Here is a 17,958-nt window from a genome sequence, read left to right on the forward strand (position 1 = left end):
GTGGAATGAGGTCAAGAAGTTGTTTGCAGTGAAGGTTAGAAACTGCCTTCCTTACCAGGTAATGATACCAGAGTATATGCAAAGTGAAAGACCTGTTCTGGTACAGTTCCTAGTTGAATCTAGAACAGAAGCTGCTGTTAAAAAGTGTATAATTAGTAGGGCATATAGTTTAGAGAGTTTAGAAAAGATTGTGAAGAGACTATAAAAACAATTTGCAAGGAAACAATGGGAGGACATGTACAGCTACTAAGTATGCAACAAAATTCAGAAGATATAGGATTTTTGTTTGGAAATGTTTGTATAGGTATTTTTATACCCCAAACAGACTTCAAATATTTTTTTCTCAGACAGCAAATGTTGGAGATGCGATGGAGAAGAAAAAGGCAACTAAGAATGTTTTTTTTTCCCAAGAGTATAACGAGTTGGTAGATTTTTAAAAAAGTCCTAGACAGCACTCAGTCAGAAAAACTGGATAAGCAAAAAACAACTAAAGAAATTATTCTTTTGAGATGGGACACAGGATCTGAACTGATGAATAAGGGCTTAAGTTCAATTCTATTGATTGCCAAAAAAAAAAAAAAAAAAAGAATTCCTAGAAAATGAAAATCTAAACCAACTGTACTTGAAGTATTAACAATTGTAAAAACAGATGCAAATTGGAAAGAGGGATCTTCAAAAAAGTGAAGGAACAAATTACACAGAAATAAATGGCCTTTCTGTGTTGGAGGGAAGCCTGCCAGCTTATCAGTGGGAGTGGTAAGCATTAGGTATCCTATCTACCACAAGAGGAGTGGTTCCTGGCCCAGAAATTGTAGGTATTGGCCATTTGGGCAGTTTTTTCCATCTCTTTCAACTTTCTGGTTTAAAAGCCGCACTTGCGCTTGTTTCCCACCTTTCCTGCAACTAGCCTAGTCCAGATACAGAGTTGATGTATCCAGGACTGTTGGTAAGCTTCTGAGCCCCGCAAGCCTTTCTGTGTTGGAGGAAAGCCTTCTAGCTTATCAGTGGGAGTGGTAAGCACTAGGTAGCCTGTCTACCACAAGAGAAGCGGTTCTTGGCCCAGAAATGGTAGTTTATTGACCATTTGGACAGTTTGTCCATCTCTTTCAACTTTCTGGTTTAAAAGACCACATCTGCGCTTGTTTCCCATCTTTCCTATAACGAACCTACTGGGAAGCACTAGAAAGCCTTAAACTGATACAAGCCTTCAAGCTTAGAAGAGAGACTTTGGAGTGATTATCAGTTTTCTGTACTTTCTTGCTGTACTTAACTGTTTTCCACCTAAAACGCTTGTTGTTTTTCACATATTGTACTTATTTAACTGCCTGCACTTTTAAAAAGTCACTTTTTGTTTAAATAATTTGTTTAACTGTTGCAGGCTACACACTAAAGTGCAATGGCCTTGTCTGGTCGTTTGTAGTTGTTTAAAGCTGTTTTAAGTGTATTATTTTTACTGTTTTTGCCTTATCTTTTAAAAAAAAAAATCCTTGTTTGCCGCCTTTCTAAGCTAGTATAGTCCAGTTTTCAGGCTAGTGCTGAATTCAAGGCTGTGTTACACGTTTCTGAGTTGTCCATACCTTACTTGGATAGAAGGAAGTTTCTCTGTTCACCGGTGAGAGAGGGGAGCTTTGAGCAGCCTATCTGTCCCTGGAGGAGTGGTTCTAGCCCAGAAGTTAGTAGTTTATTGGCCATTTTGGGCTAATTTCTATCTCTTTGATTTCCCTGCTATAAAAACCACGTTTGCACGATTTTGCACACCAGGCAGCGCTGGTTAGCTAGGGTTAAATTATTCCTGGCTCCACTAAGTCTCCTATTCAGTTTTTCACTCTCAACCTAATCACTCAAAAAGCATCCTACAGCCCAGCACTTGCTCAGGCCTAATAGTAAGCACTAATATACCCTGACACTTGATTGACCAGCTGGGCAAGGCTCTTTAGTCACCCCTCACCAACCACGCCACTAAGCAGCTCACCCTACTATTCAGGCATGACCAAAGGACAATTTCAGGTGTACTCTCCTGTCCAGCTGGTGAATCTGGGTATCCTGAGGCAATGTTACAACTGCCTCATGTACACAGACAACTCTCTCCTCCTACCACAAAACACTAACATATGCGAGAGATGCAATTATTCAGCCAAACTGGAGGCTAAGCTGTCTCCACCCAAGACTGGAACAGACAGTCAAGAGGAGAAGGTTAACACTTGCACCACACCTCCAGCCACACAAAGACCTACTAAACCAGCACTGGCAAAAAATACACAAATACACAAAATCATACTCAGAGGCTCCAAATAAAAACCTGCAAAAGCATCAGAGACCTCGAAAGCAGACACCCAAACAACCTGCACCTCCTGTCACAAACCAGACAACACAACACCCAAAATCAGTGTGCCACACAATCACAGCCCTTAAGGCAAAATAACATACCTAACAGACTAGTAATAGGTGAGACTATAGTCAAGGACACTGGCGTCCCACTCACTAGGCTGGACAAGCAGAAGGTTACTGTTAGCTGCCTGTCAGGAGCCAGAATCCGCCACATAACACAAGCACTCAGGTCACTCCAGAACAAGTACAAATATGACTCTGTCATTGTTCATGTTGGTGTGAATGACCTGAGATGTACCTCCCTGGACTACATGAAAAGAAACATGGAAGAGCTCTCTGATCATGTAGCCCAGGTTGGTATGACCCTGACCCTGAGTAGCATCCTGCCCTCACCAAGAATGAAACCTCAGTATAAAGAAAAAATGATCAGTCTCAACAAGCTTATGGTGTCATTCAAAGGGGACCCAATGTCTGTCAGCCTGGGACGATATGCTCGACAAGCCGCATTGCTTCACAAGAGATGGTTTGCACCTGTCACCCCCTAGGCTTAGGAATACTGGCCAAGACTCTTGCTGCCCCCATAGTGCCTTTTTTAAGCAAGGCTCAAAAGTCAAACCCACCTCCGTAAACAGCACAATTACCAAAAAACTGAGGGTTATGCCACTCAACGCCAGGAGTTTAAATCTCAAAATGCACACGCTCGAAGCACTCCTCAGTATGGAGAATGTCGACATCTGTGTAGTGACTGAAACCTGGTTCAAGGCTCCAGAGAGCACCCCAGCACTACAGGGCTGCAACTCATACCACACGTTTCGGCCACAGAACACGGACCGAAACAACAAAGGCCATATTCATCAAAGATACCTAACACCTCCAGGTTAGTGGCGCAGCATGATACCTCTGAGATCATCCATGTGCAACTAACATCGGGCAAAAATGCAATGCAAATTGTGGCCTGGTACAGATCACCCCCCCATGACCCAGGACCACTACTCCACCTTTCTGGAAACAATGGAAAACATGAAGGTCCTACCGAACATCCTGATACAAATGCACTCTATGAGCACCTACAAGGATGCATGGATCGTGCCATCCCTAGAAAAACCAAGACTCACTCCTCTAAGAGAAGGAAACCAGTCTGGTGGACCCCTGCCATAAATAGGCTATACAACAAGAGGAGGAAACTAATTCAAAAAAAAAGCAAATCCCAAGAAGGAAAGGCATCCCTGATCATTATCAGCAAGAAACTAAGGTCCCTCATAAAATCATCCAAGGCTAACTTCGAAAGAAAAATCACCAAGGATTCAAAAGATAACCACAAAGTCTTCTTTAGCTATGTCAAGAATCTAAGTGGCAACTCGCAGATATGCACTGAACTAGTGCAAAATAGCACAAAATATACTGAACCTACTGATATTGCCAACATTCTGAAAGATAGATTCAGTGCAAACGTCACCTCCCTCTCACCCCCAAAAGAGCCCACAACAATACCAGAAAAGTATAGTGTCCTGGAAATCACAGACGCACAGGTGAAAACAGCCCTTTCAAAAAACAAAAACACAGCGTCAATGGGGCCAGATGGTGTCCCAGGCTGCGTCTTGTGTGAACTACAGAACGAACTAACCCCCCACCTAAACCCGCTGTTCAACCTCGGCCTCTCCACAGGCTACGTGCCCATAGAATGGCACACAGCAACGGTTATTCCACTCCACAAAGGAGGGGCCACAACGGACCCGGATGTCTATCGCCCCATAAGCCTGACTAGCCTGGTCTGCAAGGCTATGGAACACATCATCATGGAACTCATTAACAAAGACATTGGGAACCTCCAAACCCTTGACTTGACCCAGTTTGGCTTTAAGGGCAGATCATGCCTACTAAACCTGGCTGACTTCTTCGAGACAGTCACCAAGGCCATAGACGAGGGAAAGGTGGTTCACACAGCCTACCTTGACCTCGCCAAGGCTTTCGACACCATTCCCCACTCGGTATTACAGAAAAACTCACCAGCCTGAACATAAACACCTAAGTCACGAGATGGGTTGCCAACTGGCTTACAGACAGAACTCACACGGTAAGAATGGCGGGCTCCAGGTCCGACTCTAAACCAGTCACAAGTGGTGTCCCGCAAGGCTCGGTCCTGGGACCCCCCAATGTTCGGCATATACTTCTCAGAAGTACAGGCAAACACAGGAGGACTATGGCTAACCAAGTTCGCCAATGACTGCAAACTGGGAGTCATAATTGCCTCTCCGGCTGACACGGACATCCTCCAAAAGGGCCTTACTGAGAAGGACACCTGGTGTCAAAGTCATGGCCTCAAGCTAAATGCCAAAAAATGCAGAGTCATCCTGTTTGGGAAAAACAAAACACCCACGAATTACCACATAGGTGGCATCCCCCTTAATACAGAAGAGGTAATAAGAGATCTGGGGACCCAGGTAGATTAGTAATCTCTCCTTTGACAATCATATTGCCAAAGTAGCAAGGAAATCCTTCTATGTGGCCCATCTAATTACTAAAGGGTTCGCATCTAGAAATAAAGAGGTTGTAGTGCCCCTCTACTCGTCACTCATCAGACCCATCATACAGTACAATGACCCATTTGGGATGTACCTCACAAGACATTTCCAACATCTGGAAAGACCACAAAAGTACCTCACCAAGAGGATTACTGGCCTCAAACATATGTCCCTATGCAGCCCGACTGAAAAAACTCCAGCTGTACTCAGTGGCATATTGCTTACTCAGAGGTGATTTCTGCCTGACTTACAAAGCCATGTCCAACTCAGAATTGATGGACATGCTCCACCTAAAGAAATCCAAGTCATTGCGAGCCAAGTGCCCTAGTGAGCTAAACCTCGCCACAACAATAAATAGGACATGCTGGAGGGATAAATTCCTGTCACAGAGACTCCCCAAGCCTTGGAACAAAATTCCAAACTACATTAAGCAGAGCCCCTATCTGCGGTGGTGGTGCTGCGGTAGCATTGTCGCCTCAGAGCAAGACGTTGTCCCGTTCGATTCTCAGCTACAGCGTCTTCTGTGTGGAGGCATACGTGAATGGGGCATGCCTTCGTTGAAGGTTGTGCGTCAGGGCTGGTAACCCGGTACGTAAAAATCCACCACCAATCATTAGCGGACCGGAGTTCCGCTGTGACAACCCCTAACCGGGAAAAGCCGAAAGACACAAACAATTAGGCAGAACCCCCTCACTAACACTCTTCAAGAGAAACCTTGACGAGTGCATGGGTAACAGAAAATATACCCCTGGGATTACTTCATTGGCTCTGCTTGACAGAGGATCAGTTAATTAATCAATGGGGTGGCAAAAGCCGACACACTCTGGGCTAGGCTTATAAATGCCCTCAGGCAGATAGCCTAGTACCTACCTATGAACCTATTGAGGGAACACTATGTGCACAATAACACTCAAGAGGAGAATAAGATTTAAGGGAAAGCAGAAACTGAGTCATTTATTTAATGCTGGACTGAAAGACAGGTGTTATAAAGAAAGAAAACATGTAATATATAAAGTATGCAAATGGAAACAAAACGTTAATATGTTTTTGCTTTAATGTACGTGTGCCTCCTCTCTACATTAACTTACACACGCATCATCACTTCTCCCACCAACTCTAACCTCATTGACAAAGGAATGCTGATTAATGCGCCCTTGTCCCGTGTAGCTACTGGTTAAACTGTTCTCATTTGCAAGATGTCAAATGTATGACTATATATGTGTATATACGGTCAGAAATGTTAGTCTACTCATTTTAGTCGAGTTCCCATAAGTTGACCTCAGAAACCACTGCAAAAGGTTGACAATCTGAATGTCATCATGTTACCACATACACAACAAGAAAAAACCTTAGCACATAAAATTTTTATACACAAACATACAAAAACAAACTTTTTTTTGGGGGGGGGGGGGCAACAAGCACCCCCCCCCCAATCTCTTACCCTGTGCTAATTATCTATATATATATATATACACACACACCTATATATATATATATATATATATATATATATATACACACACACACCTATATATATATATATATATATATATATATATATATATATATGTATATATATATATATATATATACACACACACACACACATACATATACACATGCATACACACATTATATACATACTGTTTTATATTTATATATATATATATATATATATATATATATATATATATATATGTGTGTGTGTACATAGATACAGCGTGAGTGCGAGCAAGAAAATAGATGTGCAAATAAAAATACAAACAAAAAGGAATGCTCAATGTGTGAGACTGCACAACTTTCCACTGCACATACATGCACTACAGTCAAGTCACTCCATGTAATTATAAGCTACGACAGCAATGTAAAACCGTTACTGCATCTCTGCAGATTATGAAAATTCTATAAAATTACATTCAACACAGCCTTAGAAAGCTAAAATCTGACCTCACAACGCAGTAGGAATGAAAACTTTTTAAAAAGCGTAAAAAAAGTTGCATTACCAAATACATCTGCAGTCCTACCATGCAGGAATCAACTTACAGAATTCACTAGAAGGTGGTCTAGATGGTGTATTTACAGGAGTACAAGCTGTTCGAGTTTTAATTCGTCGGAACACAGCCTGCCTTCGATGTCTACGATGGGCTCGAGAACTTGCTGCTTCAGGTGTTTTCTTCCAGTAATAGTAGAATGTAACCAGTTCTCCCTAGAAAAGGGGACAAAAAAAGCAATCAACATCATTAACTAGGAGAAGCACCTGGTGTTTATCTGAATACTGTTAAAAAGAGTTATGTACTTACCATAACTTGGCATCTTTGTTATCCTGTTTCACTATTTCTCACTTTTGGATTGTAGGATGTGACACTGGATTCGAGCTGGCAACTTCAGAGACAGATCCTAGGTTCAAGCTCCTCCCACTTCCATAATGCCTTGCTGCCTTTTAACCCCTCAGATACAGTTTGCCCTAGAGCTAGAAAACAGTTAATGAAGATTTTAACCACCAGACTGGACATCTCCACTTCCTCTAGGTCCCACAGGATGGGGGAAGGAGGTAGGGATAGTGATGAATAGTGACAAAGGGTAACACAGATGACAAGTTATGCTAAGTACATAACTCTATCTGATGTTATCCATGTCACTATTCCTCACTCTTGGGTCAGAGTCCCCAGCTACCATAAAACTCTGGGTGGCCTGATGGAAGGACATGCTGAAGAACTGTGGAGCCAAAAGAAGCCCTCTTCCTGGAGACTAAGTCAAGCTTGTTACGAGTAACACAGCTCTAAGGAGTAGACTAGGTGGCTGCCGCACAAATCTCAATTAAAGAATGGAGGGCCAAATAGGTAGCTGAAGTAGCAACAGATCTAGTGGAATGAGCTCTTAATGGTCCTGGTAATAACAAACCTTTAGAAGAATAAAGAATGGAAATACATTTTGAAATCCAGTGAGGTACAGCAATCTTAGATACAGCCTGGCCACTTCTGTTAAGAGAAAAGGACACAGAGCCTGCCCTGTCCAAGTGGAATCTTAGTTTCCTATTATCAAATGTGTGCAGCAAATATTTATCTTTATTGGAGAAGTTTGGGAAGAAAACTGGCAAATGAATGGACTGATTCAAATATGCCTCAGTAGCTACCTGGTGCATGAAAGAGGGGCTGGTCCAGACAGCCACTCTGTCTTTATGGAACACCATGTATGGAGGCATAATAGAGAGCCTGCAACTCAAACTCAATGTTACAGCTACCAAAAACGTGGCCTTTCATGACAGAATCTTCATATCACAAGTAGCAGGAGGCTCAAAGGGACTCTGTGTAAGAGATTGCAGAACAAAGGGAAGGTCCCAAGGGGGAGAAGGTCTTTGACAGGAGGCCTAAGCAAGAAAACACCTTTCAAAAAGGCTTTACAAAGGCGAGAAGAAAAGATAGGTTCCTCGCAAACATGGAAATTAGAAATGTGTCAACTGCAGCTTAATAATAGAGAAACTAGCTCCGTCCTGAAACAGTGAAGATAATAATAAGATGTCTGGAATGGGAGCCGAAAAACTATCCAGATTATGCTGATTGGCCCAAATAGAAAACTTTTCCATTTACTAGCATAGACCTTTCCGATGGAGGCCTTCTGAGAGGCCAGAATAAATGTCTATAATAAGCAATGCAAGCCTGGCCTGGTTTAGAATTATGGGAAGTGGACAAACCAAGCAGTCAGACAAAGACACTGAAGGTTTGGGATCGGAAGATGAGAGGGGCTGAGAAATCAGACCCGGTGCGGGATCTAGTACCCAAGGGGGGTACCCAAAGGTGAAACCTTAAGAGGGGAAACCACACCTGCAGAGGCCAAAACGAGGAGATGAGAATCAAGGTGGCCTTGAGGTGTTGAGCTTTCTGAAGCACTCTGAGAATGAGAGCAGTAGGAGGGTAGGCATAAAGGAGACCTGGAGATCAATCATGAACTACAGCATTCCTAGGGGACTTCCCGGCTGGGGGAATCAGGGCGAAATACTGGCTACATTTGTGAGGGGATGCAAACAGATCACAGCTTGGACGACACCAGCGAAGGAAAATCTCTCTGACCACTGAGGGATTCAGGGACCACTCATGAGGACACAAGATGGCCCTGCTGAGTCTGTCTGCTAACACACTGGACTCCCTGGAAATGTGCGTTGGAAGAAGAAAACGCCCCAAGGACATTGCCCATTCCCAAACCCTCATGGCCTCGCGACAAAGCAGATGATGTGTTCCCCCTGGTTTGCTTATGTACCACACAATCGCCATTTTGTCTATGTAAAGTGCAATGGTAACCAAGATCACACAAAGGTAACCCACACAATGCAGGATACTGCTCCAGTACAATGAAGGCTGTCTTTAACGTATACCAGGACTAAAAATGTCCAAGGAATCCCAAAGTCGTCAAACAAAAGTTATTTATTTAAGAAAGCCCAAAGGTTAAAAACAGAACAAAAAGTAACGAAACATATAAAGCTTAATTTCACTGATTTAGCGCTTTCATCTCCAACCAGGAGACTTCTTCAGATTCAAGATTCTTCAGAGACTTGGTAGAGAGATTTAACTTGCTTAGGTCCAGATCTGGATGTAGGTCCCCTGTTTTCTATGACACCAAAAAGAAGCGCGAGTAAGGTCCAGATTCTCGTCGTCCTGGGGGGGGGGGGGGGGGCATCTTGGATGGTTCTCTTCTGCAGAAGTCTGAGCACATCTTGTTGTCCCTTGATGAGGTGGGCGCATTGGGAAGGTGCTTCCTGGTTGGAGGGAGGGGCTGTGAAAAGGGAATAAAATAGCACCTGGAAATAATGTTTAGCACTAGTAATCTCTTGTATTGTTTGCCAGGCCAAAGGATGCAGTGACAAATGACTTCCGACTGCCTCCAGAGCAGGACAGTCGGGCAGCGCATCAGGAGCACAGGGATGGCTTCTCAGAGAAGGGTTCCCTGGAGCCCTGATTTTGTAGACCCCATCTGCGGCGGCATCAGCCAATGAACCATCTCCCTTGACCTCTAGAAAAGGGCTCATCCTGAGCGTCCTGAAAGAAAGACTGACTTCCAAAACCATAATTTCCTATTCCCTCAATGTGTCTTAGAAAAGAACCACTGAGGGGTAGAAAACTTGATTCCCACAGCCGACAAGGTCTTGCTTCCCTGCTTACTGCAGGTGAGTGTTTCTTTAACTGAAGGACCACAGAGGGTAGATCCATCAAAGGGGGCATTGATGAAGAACACCTTAAAGGACTCTGCAAACCTGCAAAGGCGCAGCCAGGTGTGAAGGCGAATAGCGATATCTGTACTGGACGCTCAAGAGGCACCTTCTGCAGTGTTGGAAATGAGCCTCATCAAGAAATTTGAGGGGGATGCAAGAGTAGATAGCGAGGGGGATGCAAGAGTAGATAGCTTGGGGGACACTTTGCTTAAGTCCCAGTCAGGCAACAACTCAGAAAGGGAAGTGTTAAGTTCCTTGACCAAATCCCTCTGGAGGCGGGTAATGTGCACCAAGTAAGAGCCTGCAGACCAAAGGTAGCTGAGGAAAAGACCCGCCTTTCAGTGTCTATCACCCACGATTCTTGATTGGGGAGATGGACAGACGTACTCTGCTCTGCCAACTCCTTTTTTGGTGGCGGCAGCTACTACTACAGCATTGACTGGTATCCCCTTAGACCAAAACTGCCCGTCTTTGGGAGGGCTTAGAAACTTGTCTGCTCTTTTTGGAACTGGTTCCACTGTACCTGGCTCCTTCCATGCCCTGTTAGCAATAAGATCTATTGGGGAGGCTAACCCAGGTGGTAGATGGTCCCATCCTGAATGCCTTCAGAAATACTGACTCCTCAGAGGACAAGGGCTGACGAGACCATTTGCACTTCAATTTAAAAATCTCCAAGATGTCCCGAAGGAAACATCTTCGGGCAGAGATCTAGAAGACCCATCCCCTTCATCGAGGTCCATATCCTTGGTGAGGGACTCTAAAAGGGAGTCCAGGTGCCTCCTCTTGCACAACTTCGTCCAAGGCACCTCCTCTGAGAGAGGCTTGGGGGAGGAATTGGAAAAGTGGGAAGCCCAAGTGGGTAACTCCCACATGAAGGCTAGTTCGAGAGGGCTGACCAGGAGCAGGATGAGGAAGGTCCTCTCTTGGGGGCTGGGAAGGACCCTGGGCAGCAGGGTAGGCAGCTCTGGCAGAGGAGAATGTCCTCTCTACTACCCGGAAGGCTGAAAGGCTGGATGACTCCTAACCCCCATTCCCGGCAGACAAGGCTACCTGAGAAAAGGGAACAAGAGCATGCCACTACCTCCAGGCCTCCCGGACAATACCGGCCCTAAGCTCTCAAGAGCCAGAACACAGAGGGGGCAGCCTCAGGACCCCGGAGCTACTGGTCAGGCCCGGGACCCCATCTGCTCTGTGGAAAAAAGAGCAGAACTGGTCAGGGACTCGGATGGGGTAGGGACAAAATGGGTTCTAGGCATCCCTGTCACCACCTCACTGCGCCCCAAGGCCTGGAAGTCCAAATACCCTGGGGTCAGATGAGGAGAAGAAAGTGGAGGAGCAGGGGAAGGGACCCTGGCCATATGGGCAGAGGACGCAAGCAGCCCCAAATCAATTTGAGCTTTGAGGAAGGATCTCATCATCCTGTCGATGTTGGAAGGAAGCAAGCTCCTGGTAGACCTAGAAGAGGCAGATAACCTAGCCGAAGGCACATGCCTGGACCCCAAGGATCTCTTACATCTCTCAGGAGATCGGTTTCTGTGCCTGGGTGCTCCGAAGGGCTGCTGCAAGCCTAAACCTGGAGAGTCCTCAAGAACAATGGTGAGATCAGACACAGATCTTGGATCCATCTACTTCGGATCAAAGGACAATTGAGGATCTGAGCGATTAGAACCAGAATGCCTTGGATCCCAGGAGGTCAGATCGGTGGAAGGTCTGGACTTGGTTGGATCCGAATGTCTCAATCCAGAGACCTTGGATCTGGGAGTCGACTCCCAAGACCTCGGATCCAAAGGCCTTGAAGCGTAGGCCTTGGAATGGAGGATGTATTCATGGGACCCAGGATCCGGGGCTGTCAGATCCGACGTAGCAGAGGCTGGAGTCAGACCCAAGGACCCAGGATTCGATAGCCTAGGCTTTTTGGAGGAAAAGACCCACAAAACAGAGGGAGCCTTCCCTCTTGTGGTCACAGGAGCCCAGCGTGGCCAGAGATGTGGCCAGTGGACCCCTCTGAGCCAAACCCTTTAACAACAACTTGTTGTGGCACTTGACCAAGGCCCTGGGGTTGAATGCGGCACAAATGTCGCATTCAACCTCCAGGTGGTTGGCACCCAAACAATAGAGGCACTCCTTGTGCGGGTGAGACATGGGCATCTTCTGACCACACAAGGAGCACCTCCTGAAACCGAATGGCTCATCAGACATGGCAAGACCAAAAGCCAAAAACACAAACTGTGAGCAAAAACAGAAAAACCTTGAGCCAAAAAACAAGTTTAAAACAAGCAGAAGACAACCACTAGCAGCTAGAACCACTACTACAAAGTACAAACTATTGAACTAGAAAAGCTGCAACATGATAAACTAGGATAAACCCACTGAAAAGGTTATATATAGATAAGAACAGTTGGACGCCAAAAGGCCTAACCTACAGAAAGAACTAAAAATGAGAAAGGAGGAACCACTACTAAGCTTAAAACTAAAGGATACAGCAAAGATACTAGGAAACTACAAGATACGAAGAAATACAACCGTTAAATAAGAAAAAATAAGCACTTATCCCTAAGGAGACACAAGCCCAGGTAATCACATCTGAAGCTGGAGCACAGCAAACAAGATCTGAGGGGTTAGAGGGAAGCAAGGGATTATGGGAGTGGGAGAAGCTTCAGCCTAGGATCTGTCTGATAAGTTGCTAGCTCGGATCCAATGTCGGATCCTATGACCCAAGAGAGAGGATTAGTGACATGGATAACATCAGATCAGAAAAATATTAACAATAAGCTCTCTACTCTTTATGAGGAAGGCTCTCAGAAAAGTTGCTACAAACACGTCTTTGAATACAGGTTCTAGAAGTCTCACCAAGTAATTTTTATACTAAATGGAATTTTGTTTTCAAGGCTTTAAATTACAATGTGGTTAATACCTATTTTTTTAACCAGCATAACTGTCTGTTCTTCCATTTTTCTATAAGGAATCTCTGTCGAGGAAAAGAAAAACAAAATAAGAAAAAAAAATTTAAGCACACCATTTTGGACTCATTTTTAGAAGGTAGTAAACAGGGATAGGATTTCATAGTCTCAAAATGATCTTTAGTTTGCAGACGTATTTGAGAAGCTTATGAATCATTTAAACATCTTCAGAAAAAGTATATATATTGCACATGCCCTGACAAATAGCAGGTTTCCGGACTTAAGCATGGATGCTAGCCAGCCACTGCCACTGAGTATAATCAGGCTAAGATACATTTAACCAAGGTCATCAATAAACATCTCCTAAGAGCTCAAGTACTTTTCTTCCTGTTAACAAAACTGGAATTAAAAAAAAGTTTGGTTCTGTCTGTGCAATAGTCAAGTATTCTGTGTAGATCAATACAGTGCAGAATCACTTCTAGCTTGCTCCACTACTTGGGAGTTGAACAATGACAGCAGGTCAGACTTGTTGAGGGTTGTCTTTAAGGATATCATGTACTGTTGAAGACTGCACAGTGTTCTCTGCAAATTATGATCCAGAGGTCACAGTCCACTCTAGCCAACTGCCATGACGTGGTTTACCTAGACAAATATCTGAGGGTGGTTGAACTACCAGTCTCAAAAGCAAGCTAAGTGAATTTCTCAATTAAAAAGTCAAGATCCTATGAAGGAATGTCCTACTAGGTGGACCTACATGAAAAGCACCTTAGATGAAAAACTTCACTGCAGAGTTCAGAGTGACTGGAGTTTCAAGATATAAACAATAAGACACATGGTCTTTAGTACAACAGAAATCCATCCCCTTATCAATTGAGATGGAAAGGTACTGGGAAACCGGAAATTCATGCCTGGTTTGGCACCTACGTCTCTAATGGACACAGGTAACCTGTAAACGGTTCATCTCCTAGGCCCATGCCTACACTTACCAAGGGTAACAGAACTTGTCAGAGATTTGAGATGCATGGCTAGGCTTAAAAAGGCCCTTGTGGTTGTTAGCCTATTATACAATTCTTCCTCTAAAACGTGCATGCTGATTGGCCAGCCCAACCAGCGTGCCCATTGTAAATCCCTCAATATACTAACGGAAAAAGGTCCGGTCGCCTGGACTTTTTCCGTTAGTATAAAACACTGTCTCGCTATGTTAAAAGAGTTTAACGTAGCGACACAGGTTTAAAAAAAGCAGCGCAGATCTCCGTTGCCTTTTTTAAAGCTGTCTTGCTATGTTAAACTCCTTTAACATAGCGACACAGTGTGTAAAAAGCAATGGAGATCTTGCGATCTCCATTGCTTTTTTTTTTTAAACCTGTCTCGCTATATTAAATGGGTTTAACATAGCGAGACAGCTTTAAAATAAGTAACGGAGATCTCCGTTGCTTATTTTAAAGCTGTCTCGCTATGTTAAACCCATTTAACATAGCGAACAGTAAAAGCAACGGAGATCTTGCGTTCTCCGTTGCTTTTGCCCACAGCTCTGATGTACTGCGTAGGCATGCGCAGTACATCAGAACTGCCGCGGAATACCAGACAGCTGCGGAAGGGCAGCAAAGAGGCATTATACAATGCCATTATTTAATAAAAGTAATTATTTCTTTTCTTAAATAATGTCATTGTATAATAGCAATAACCCACTTCTGGGTGTGGGTAATGCGGGATTTAACCATGGTTGTCTTTGTTTGGTCCCTCGGGCTTCGCCCTCGGGACCAAACCACGCCAACCGTGGTTAAATACTGCATTACCCACACCCAGGCGTGGGTTATTGCTATAGTAAACACCTATGAACCCAAGAAGAATACTGGAGGCACTAGGGTCCAATTTTTAACTGTTGCACGAACAGAAAAAAAGTTATGTACTTACCATGACTTTCCACCTGCATTGTCCACTGTCATTCTTCCTCAACTTACAGGTTCAGATCCAATATCTCAGATCCATCTTGGCCATTGCTAACACTCATGGAAACCAAGAACTCTCAAGTTCCTCCCTTACCCACAATGCACCAACTCCAAGTACCTCAGATCGTGTTTGCAGACTTTAACAGAAAGAAATAGTAAGTCATCATATAGTGATGAGACTATATCTCGAGCTCAGTATGAGGGAAGTGACATTCTCTAACCACTCACTCTTTCAGTAGGTTTCTAAGGATGGAGACTGGAGGGAGGGGAGTTGAGGAAGAATGAAAATGGACAACACAGATAGAATGTTGTGGTGAGTACATAACTTCTTTAACTGATGTTGTCCATTTTTATTCTGCCCACAACTTATGGGACAGAGCTCCCAGCTACCTAAAATCCGAGCTGGACTCAAGGAAGGATATTCCTGAGAACCACTGAACCAAATGATGCTCTACTTCAGTAGACCAGATCCAATTCGTAATGAGTAATAAAGACATGGACGATCTACACTGAAAAGTGAAGAAGTTCTCATGGACCTAGCTGAATGAGATTGTAGCAATTTTGGTAAAACAATGCCCAATTTATTATAAATGAAAAAAAATACAGACAGCCAGCCATCTGGCTAAAGTAACTTTGGCAACTGGTTTCCCCAGCTTTATTTCTGAAAATGAAACAAATAATTGGTCAGTTTTCCTGATGTTTTTTGTTCGGTGAAGGTAAAAAATCGTCTGTGAAAATCCAATAAGTGTAACATGTATTCGCCCTTGTTAGCAAATTTATATAAGAATACTGGCAAATTACTGGACTGATTGATAGTACAGTCTGATACCACCTTAGGAAGAAACAATACATTATTTTGTAATGCAACTCTATCCTTGTGACAAAGTAGGGTGGTTTTGAAGACAAGGCTTGGATCTCTAAAATTCATCTGGCAGAAGTAATGGCAATTAGAAACATTGTTTTCCAAGGCAGATATTTAAGATCACACCTAGCTGCTAGTTTAAAGAGGGGATAGATGAGTGCTTGCAGTACCAGATTTAGATCCCATAGCGGAGTAGGGTCTTTAACAGGAGACTTTAGAAGAAGAGTGCCTCACAAAAAGGTTTGCAGAGCTTATAAGAGGCAATGGAAGAACCTTCAAACCCAATATGAAAACTCAATATCGCTGCTAAATGGATCTTGACTGTTGAGGAACTAGCTCCTTCTTTAATAAGTAGGGCCAAAAATTCAAAAATATTATGTACAGAAGCTGAAAAAAGATCAACATTATTTTGATGTGCCCAGTAAACAAACCTTCTCCATTTACTGGAGTAGAGCGTAGGTTTATGGGAAGATAAAAGTATATGCCGGAGAGAAGAGAGCATAGGTTATCTAACTATTAATGGAACTGGAGAAGCCAGACGGTCAGGTCAGCCTGAGGCCTGGTATATCTGGATGGGTCATGCCTGTCAGTTGAGACAGGAGGTCAGGAGTCAGATCCAGAATCCACGGTTCAAGAAGTGAGTGAGGCCAAAGGAAGGGGAACAAAATCTGTCAACACCAGTACGGTGCAACGAGGATGATTCTGCTCTTCAACATGGCAGCTTTCTGAAAGAATTTCAGATTTGGTGGGTAAGCGTAAAGTAAAATTGGGGGGCCAATCGTGAAGAACAGCATCCCTTGGTGATTCCCTCTGTGGGGGAGGGGGTGGATTAGAGCAAAGTAGCTGCTCCATTTTTTGTTTAGGACATACAAAAAGATTGCAGCGAGGCTGGCCCCACTGGCGGAAAATCATTTCCATCACACTGATAAACTACTTGTGAGGTAGAAGAATGCACCTGCTCAGCTTTGTCTGCTATCGCTTTGGACTTCCTCGGAATGTGTGTTACTGTAAGAAAGTGGTTGGATGAGATCGCCCACTGCCACACTCTGAGCGCTTCTCGACAAAGAGTAATATCTAGTCCCTCCTTGCTTGTGTTGATTACCAAACTACTGACATATTGTCCATCTGAATTGCAATTGTCCCCAAGGGGACAGCATCTCGAAGAGCCTGCAATGATAAAAGCACTGCTCTCATCTCTAAGACACTGATATGCAAGTTACCAGATGCCTTGGACTGTTTTCCCCAGATAATGCCCACACCCCCCAACTGGGAAGTGTCCATGGCCACTACGGCCTTGGGCTGAGGGGGAATAAATGGATGGCCTTGCAGAACCTGATCCGACTGAACCCACCACTTGAAATCTCTTTTGCATGTGTGGGTGATTAGTACTGGAGTTGACATGGGTTGGTAGAGTATTGACCATTGTGTTGATAATGTTCGCTGTAAAATCCTCATGTGAAATATGGCTAACGGTACTAGAGTCATAGCCGCTGTCACTAAACTCAGAGCTTGAAGAAACAAATGGGCTGAAATCCTGGTACTGCAGATTATCTTTCGGACCTGTGATTTTATTGTCTGAACTCTTGAGAGAGATACTGATGCCATGGATTATTTTGTGTTGAGAAGTGCTCCAAGGAATTCTAAACTCTGAGTTGTCTCTAGTTGAGATTTTTCATAGTTTACGGTTAACCCCAAAAGAGAACATGTCTGGAGAACCTGATCTTTTGCCTTTAAGAGTTGATGCCTGGTCGGGGTGAAAATGAGCCAGTTGTCTAGACATGGAAACACCTGGAATCCCCAGTCTCAAGTGAACTGCAACTACTGACAGGTACTTGGTAAACACCCTGGAGGCTGTGGTGAGAGCAATGGGCAGAACTCAAAGAATAGCTGTGTAAAATCTTACCATAACCACAGATGTTCTTCTCTTCCATGTTGCAGTATTCCAACTCTTTGGTTTCCCTCTCTTGCTATCAATGTCCAGCCAGTATACAACAGCTAATAGTCACTGATAGGTGCGTGGGACGTCTGAGGTTGGCAAAGGGAACGTGGGCCATTAAAGTGACATCTGCATGCACCAGTCCTCAGAACTGAGCGTCCAAATGTCCAGTGCCATCCAAGAAGTACCATTTAATGTCAAAGGAGGGAGGGAAAGAATACTGCAACATGGATGAGAAGGACATCTATGGTTATGGTG

At 44.0% G+C, this 17,958-nt stretch overlaps 1 protein-coding gene across 8 annotated transcripts in view; it reads right to left on the reverse strand.

Moving 5' to 3' along the window:
- RERE (arginine-glutamic acid dipeptide repeats) overlaps window positions 1-17,958 on the reverse strand; it is a 3,515,893-nt gene that overhangs the window by 533,554 nt on the left and 2,964,381 nt on the right. For all 8 annotated transcript variants that reach the window (XM_044063104.1, XM_044063103.1, XM_044063106.1 and 5 more), the window contains one exon: window positions 6,894-7,056. In XM_044063104.1, the coding sequence (XP_043919039.1) occupies window positions 6,894-7,056 (163 nt within the window). The remainder of the gene's footprint in view (window positions 1-6,893; window positions 7,057-17,958) is intronic.

Source organism: Protopterus annectens, chromosome 2.part1 (assembly GCF_019279795.1).
Source record: "Protopterus annectens isolate FY-2018-M chromosome 2.part1, PAN1.0, whole genome shotgun sequence".
NCBI lineage: Eukaryota > Metazoa > Chordata > Ceratodontiformes > Protopteridae > Protopterus > Protopterus annectens.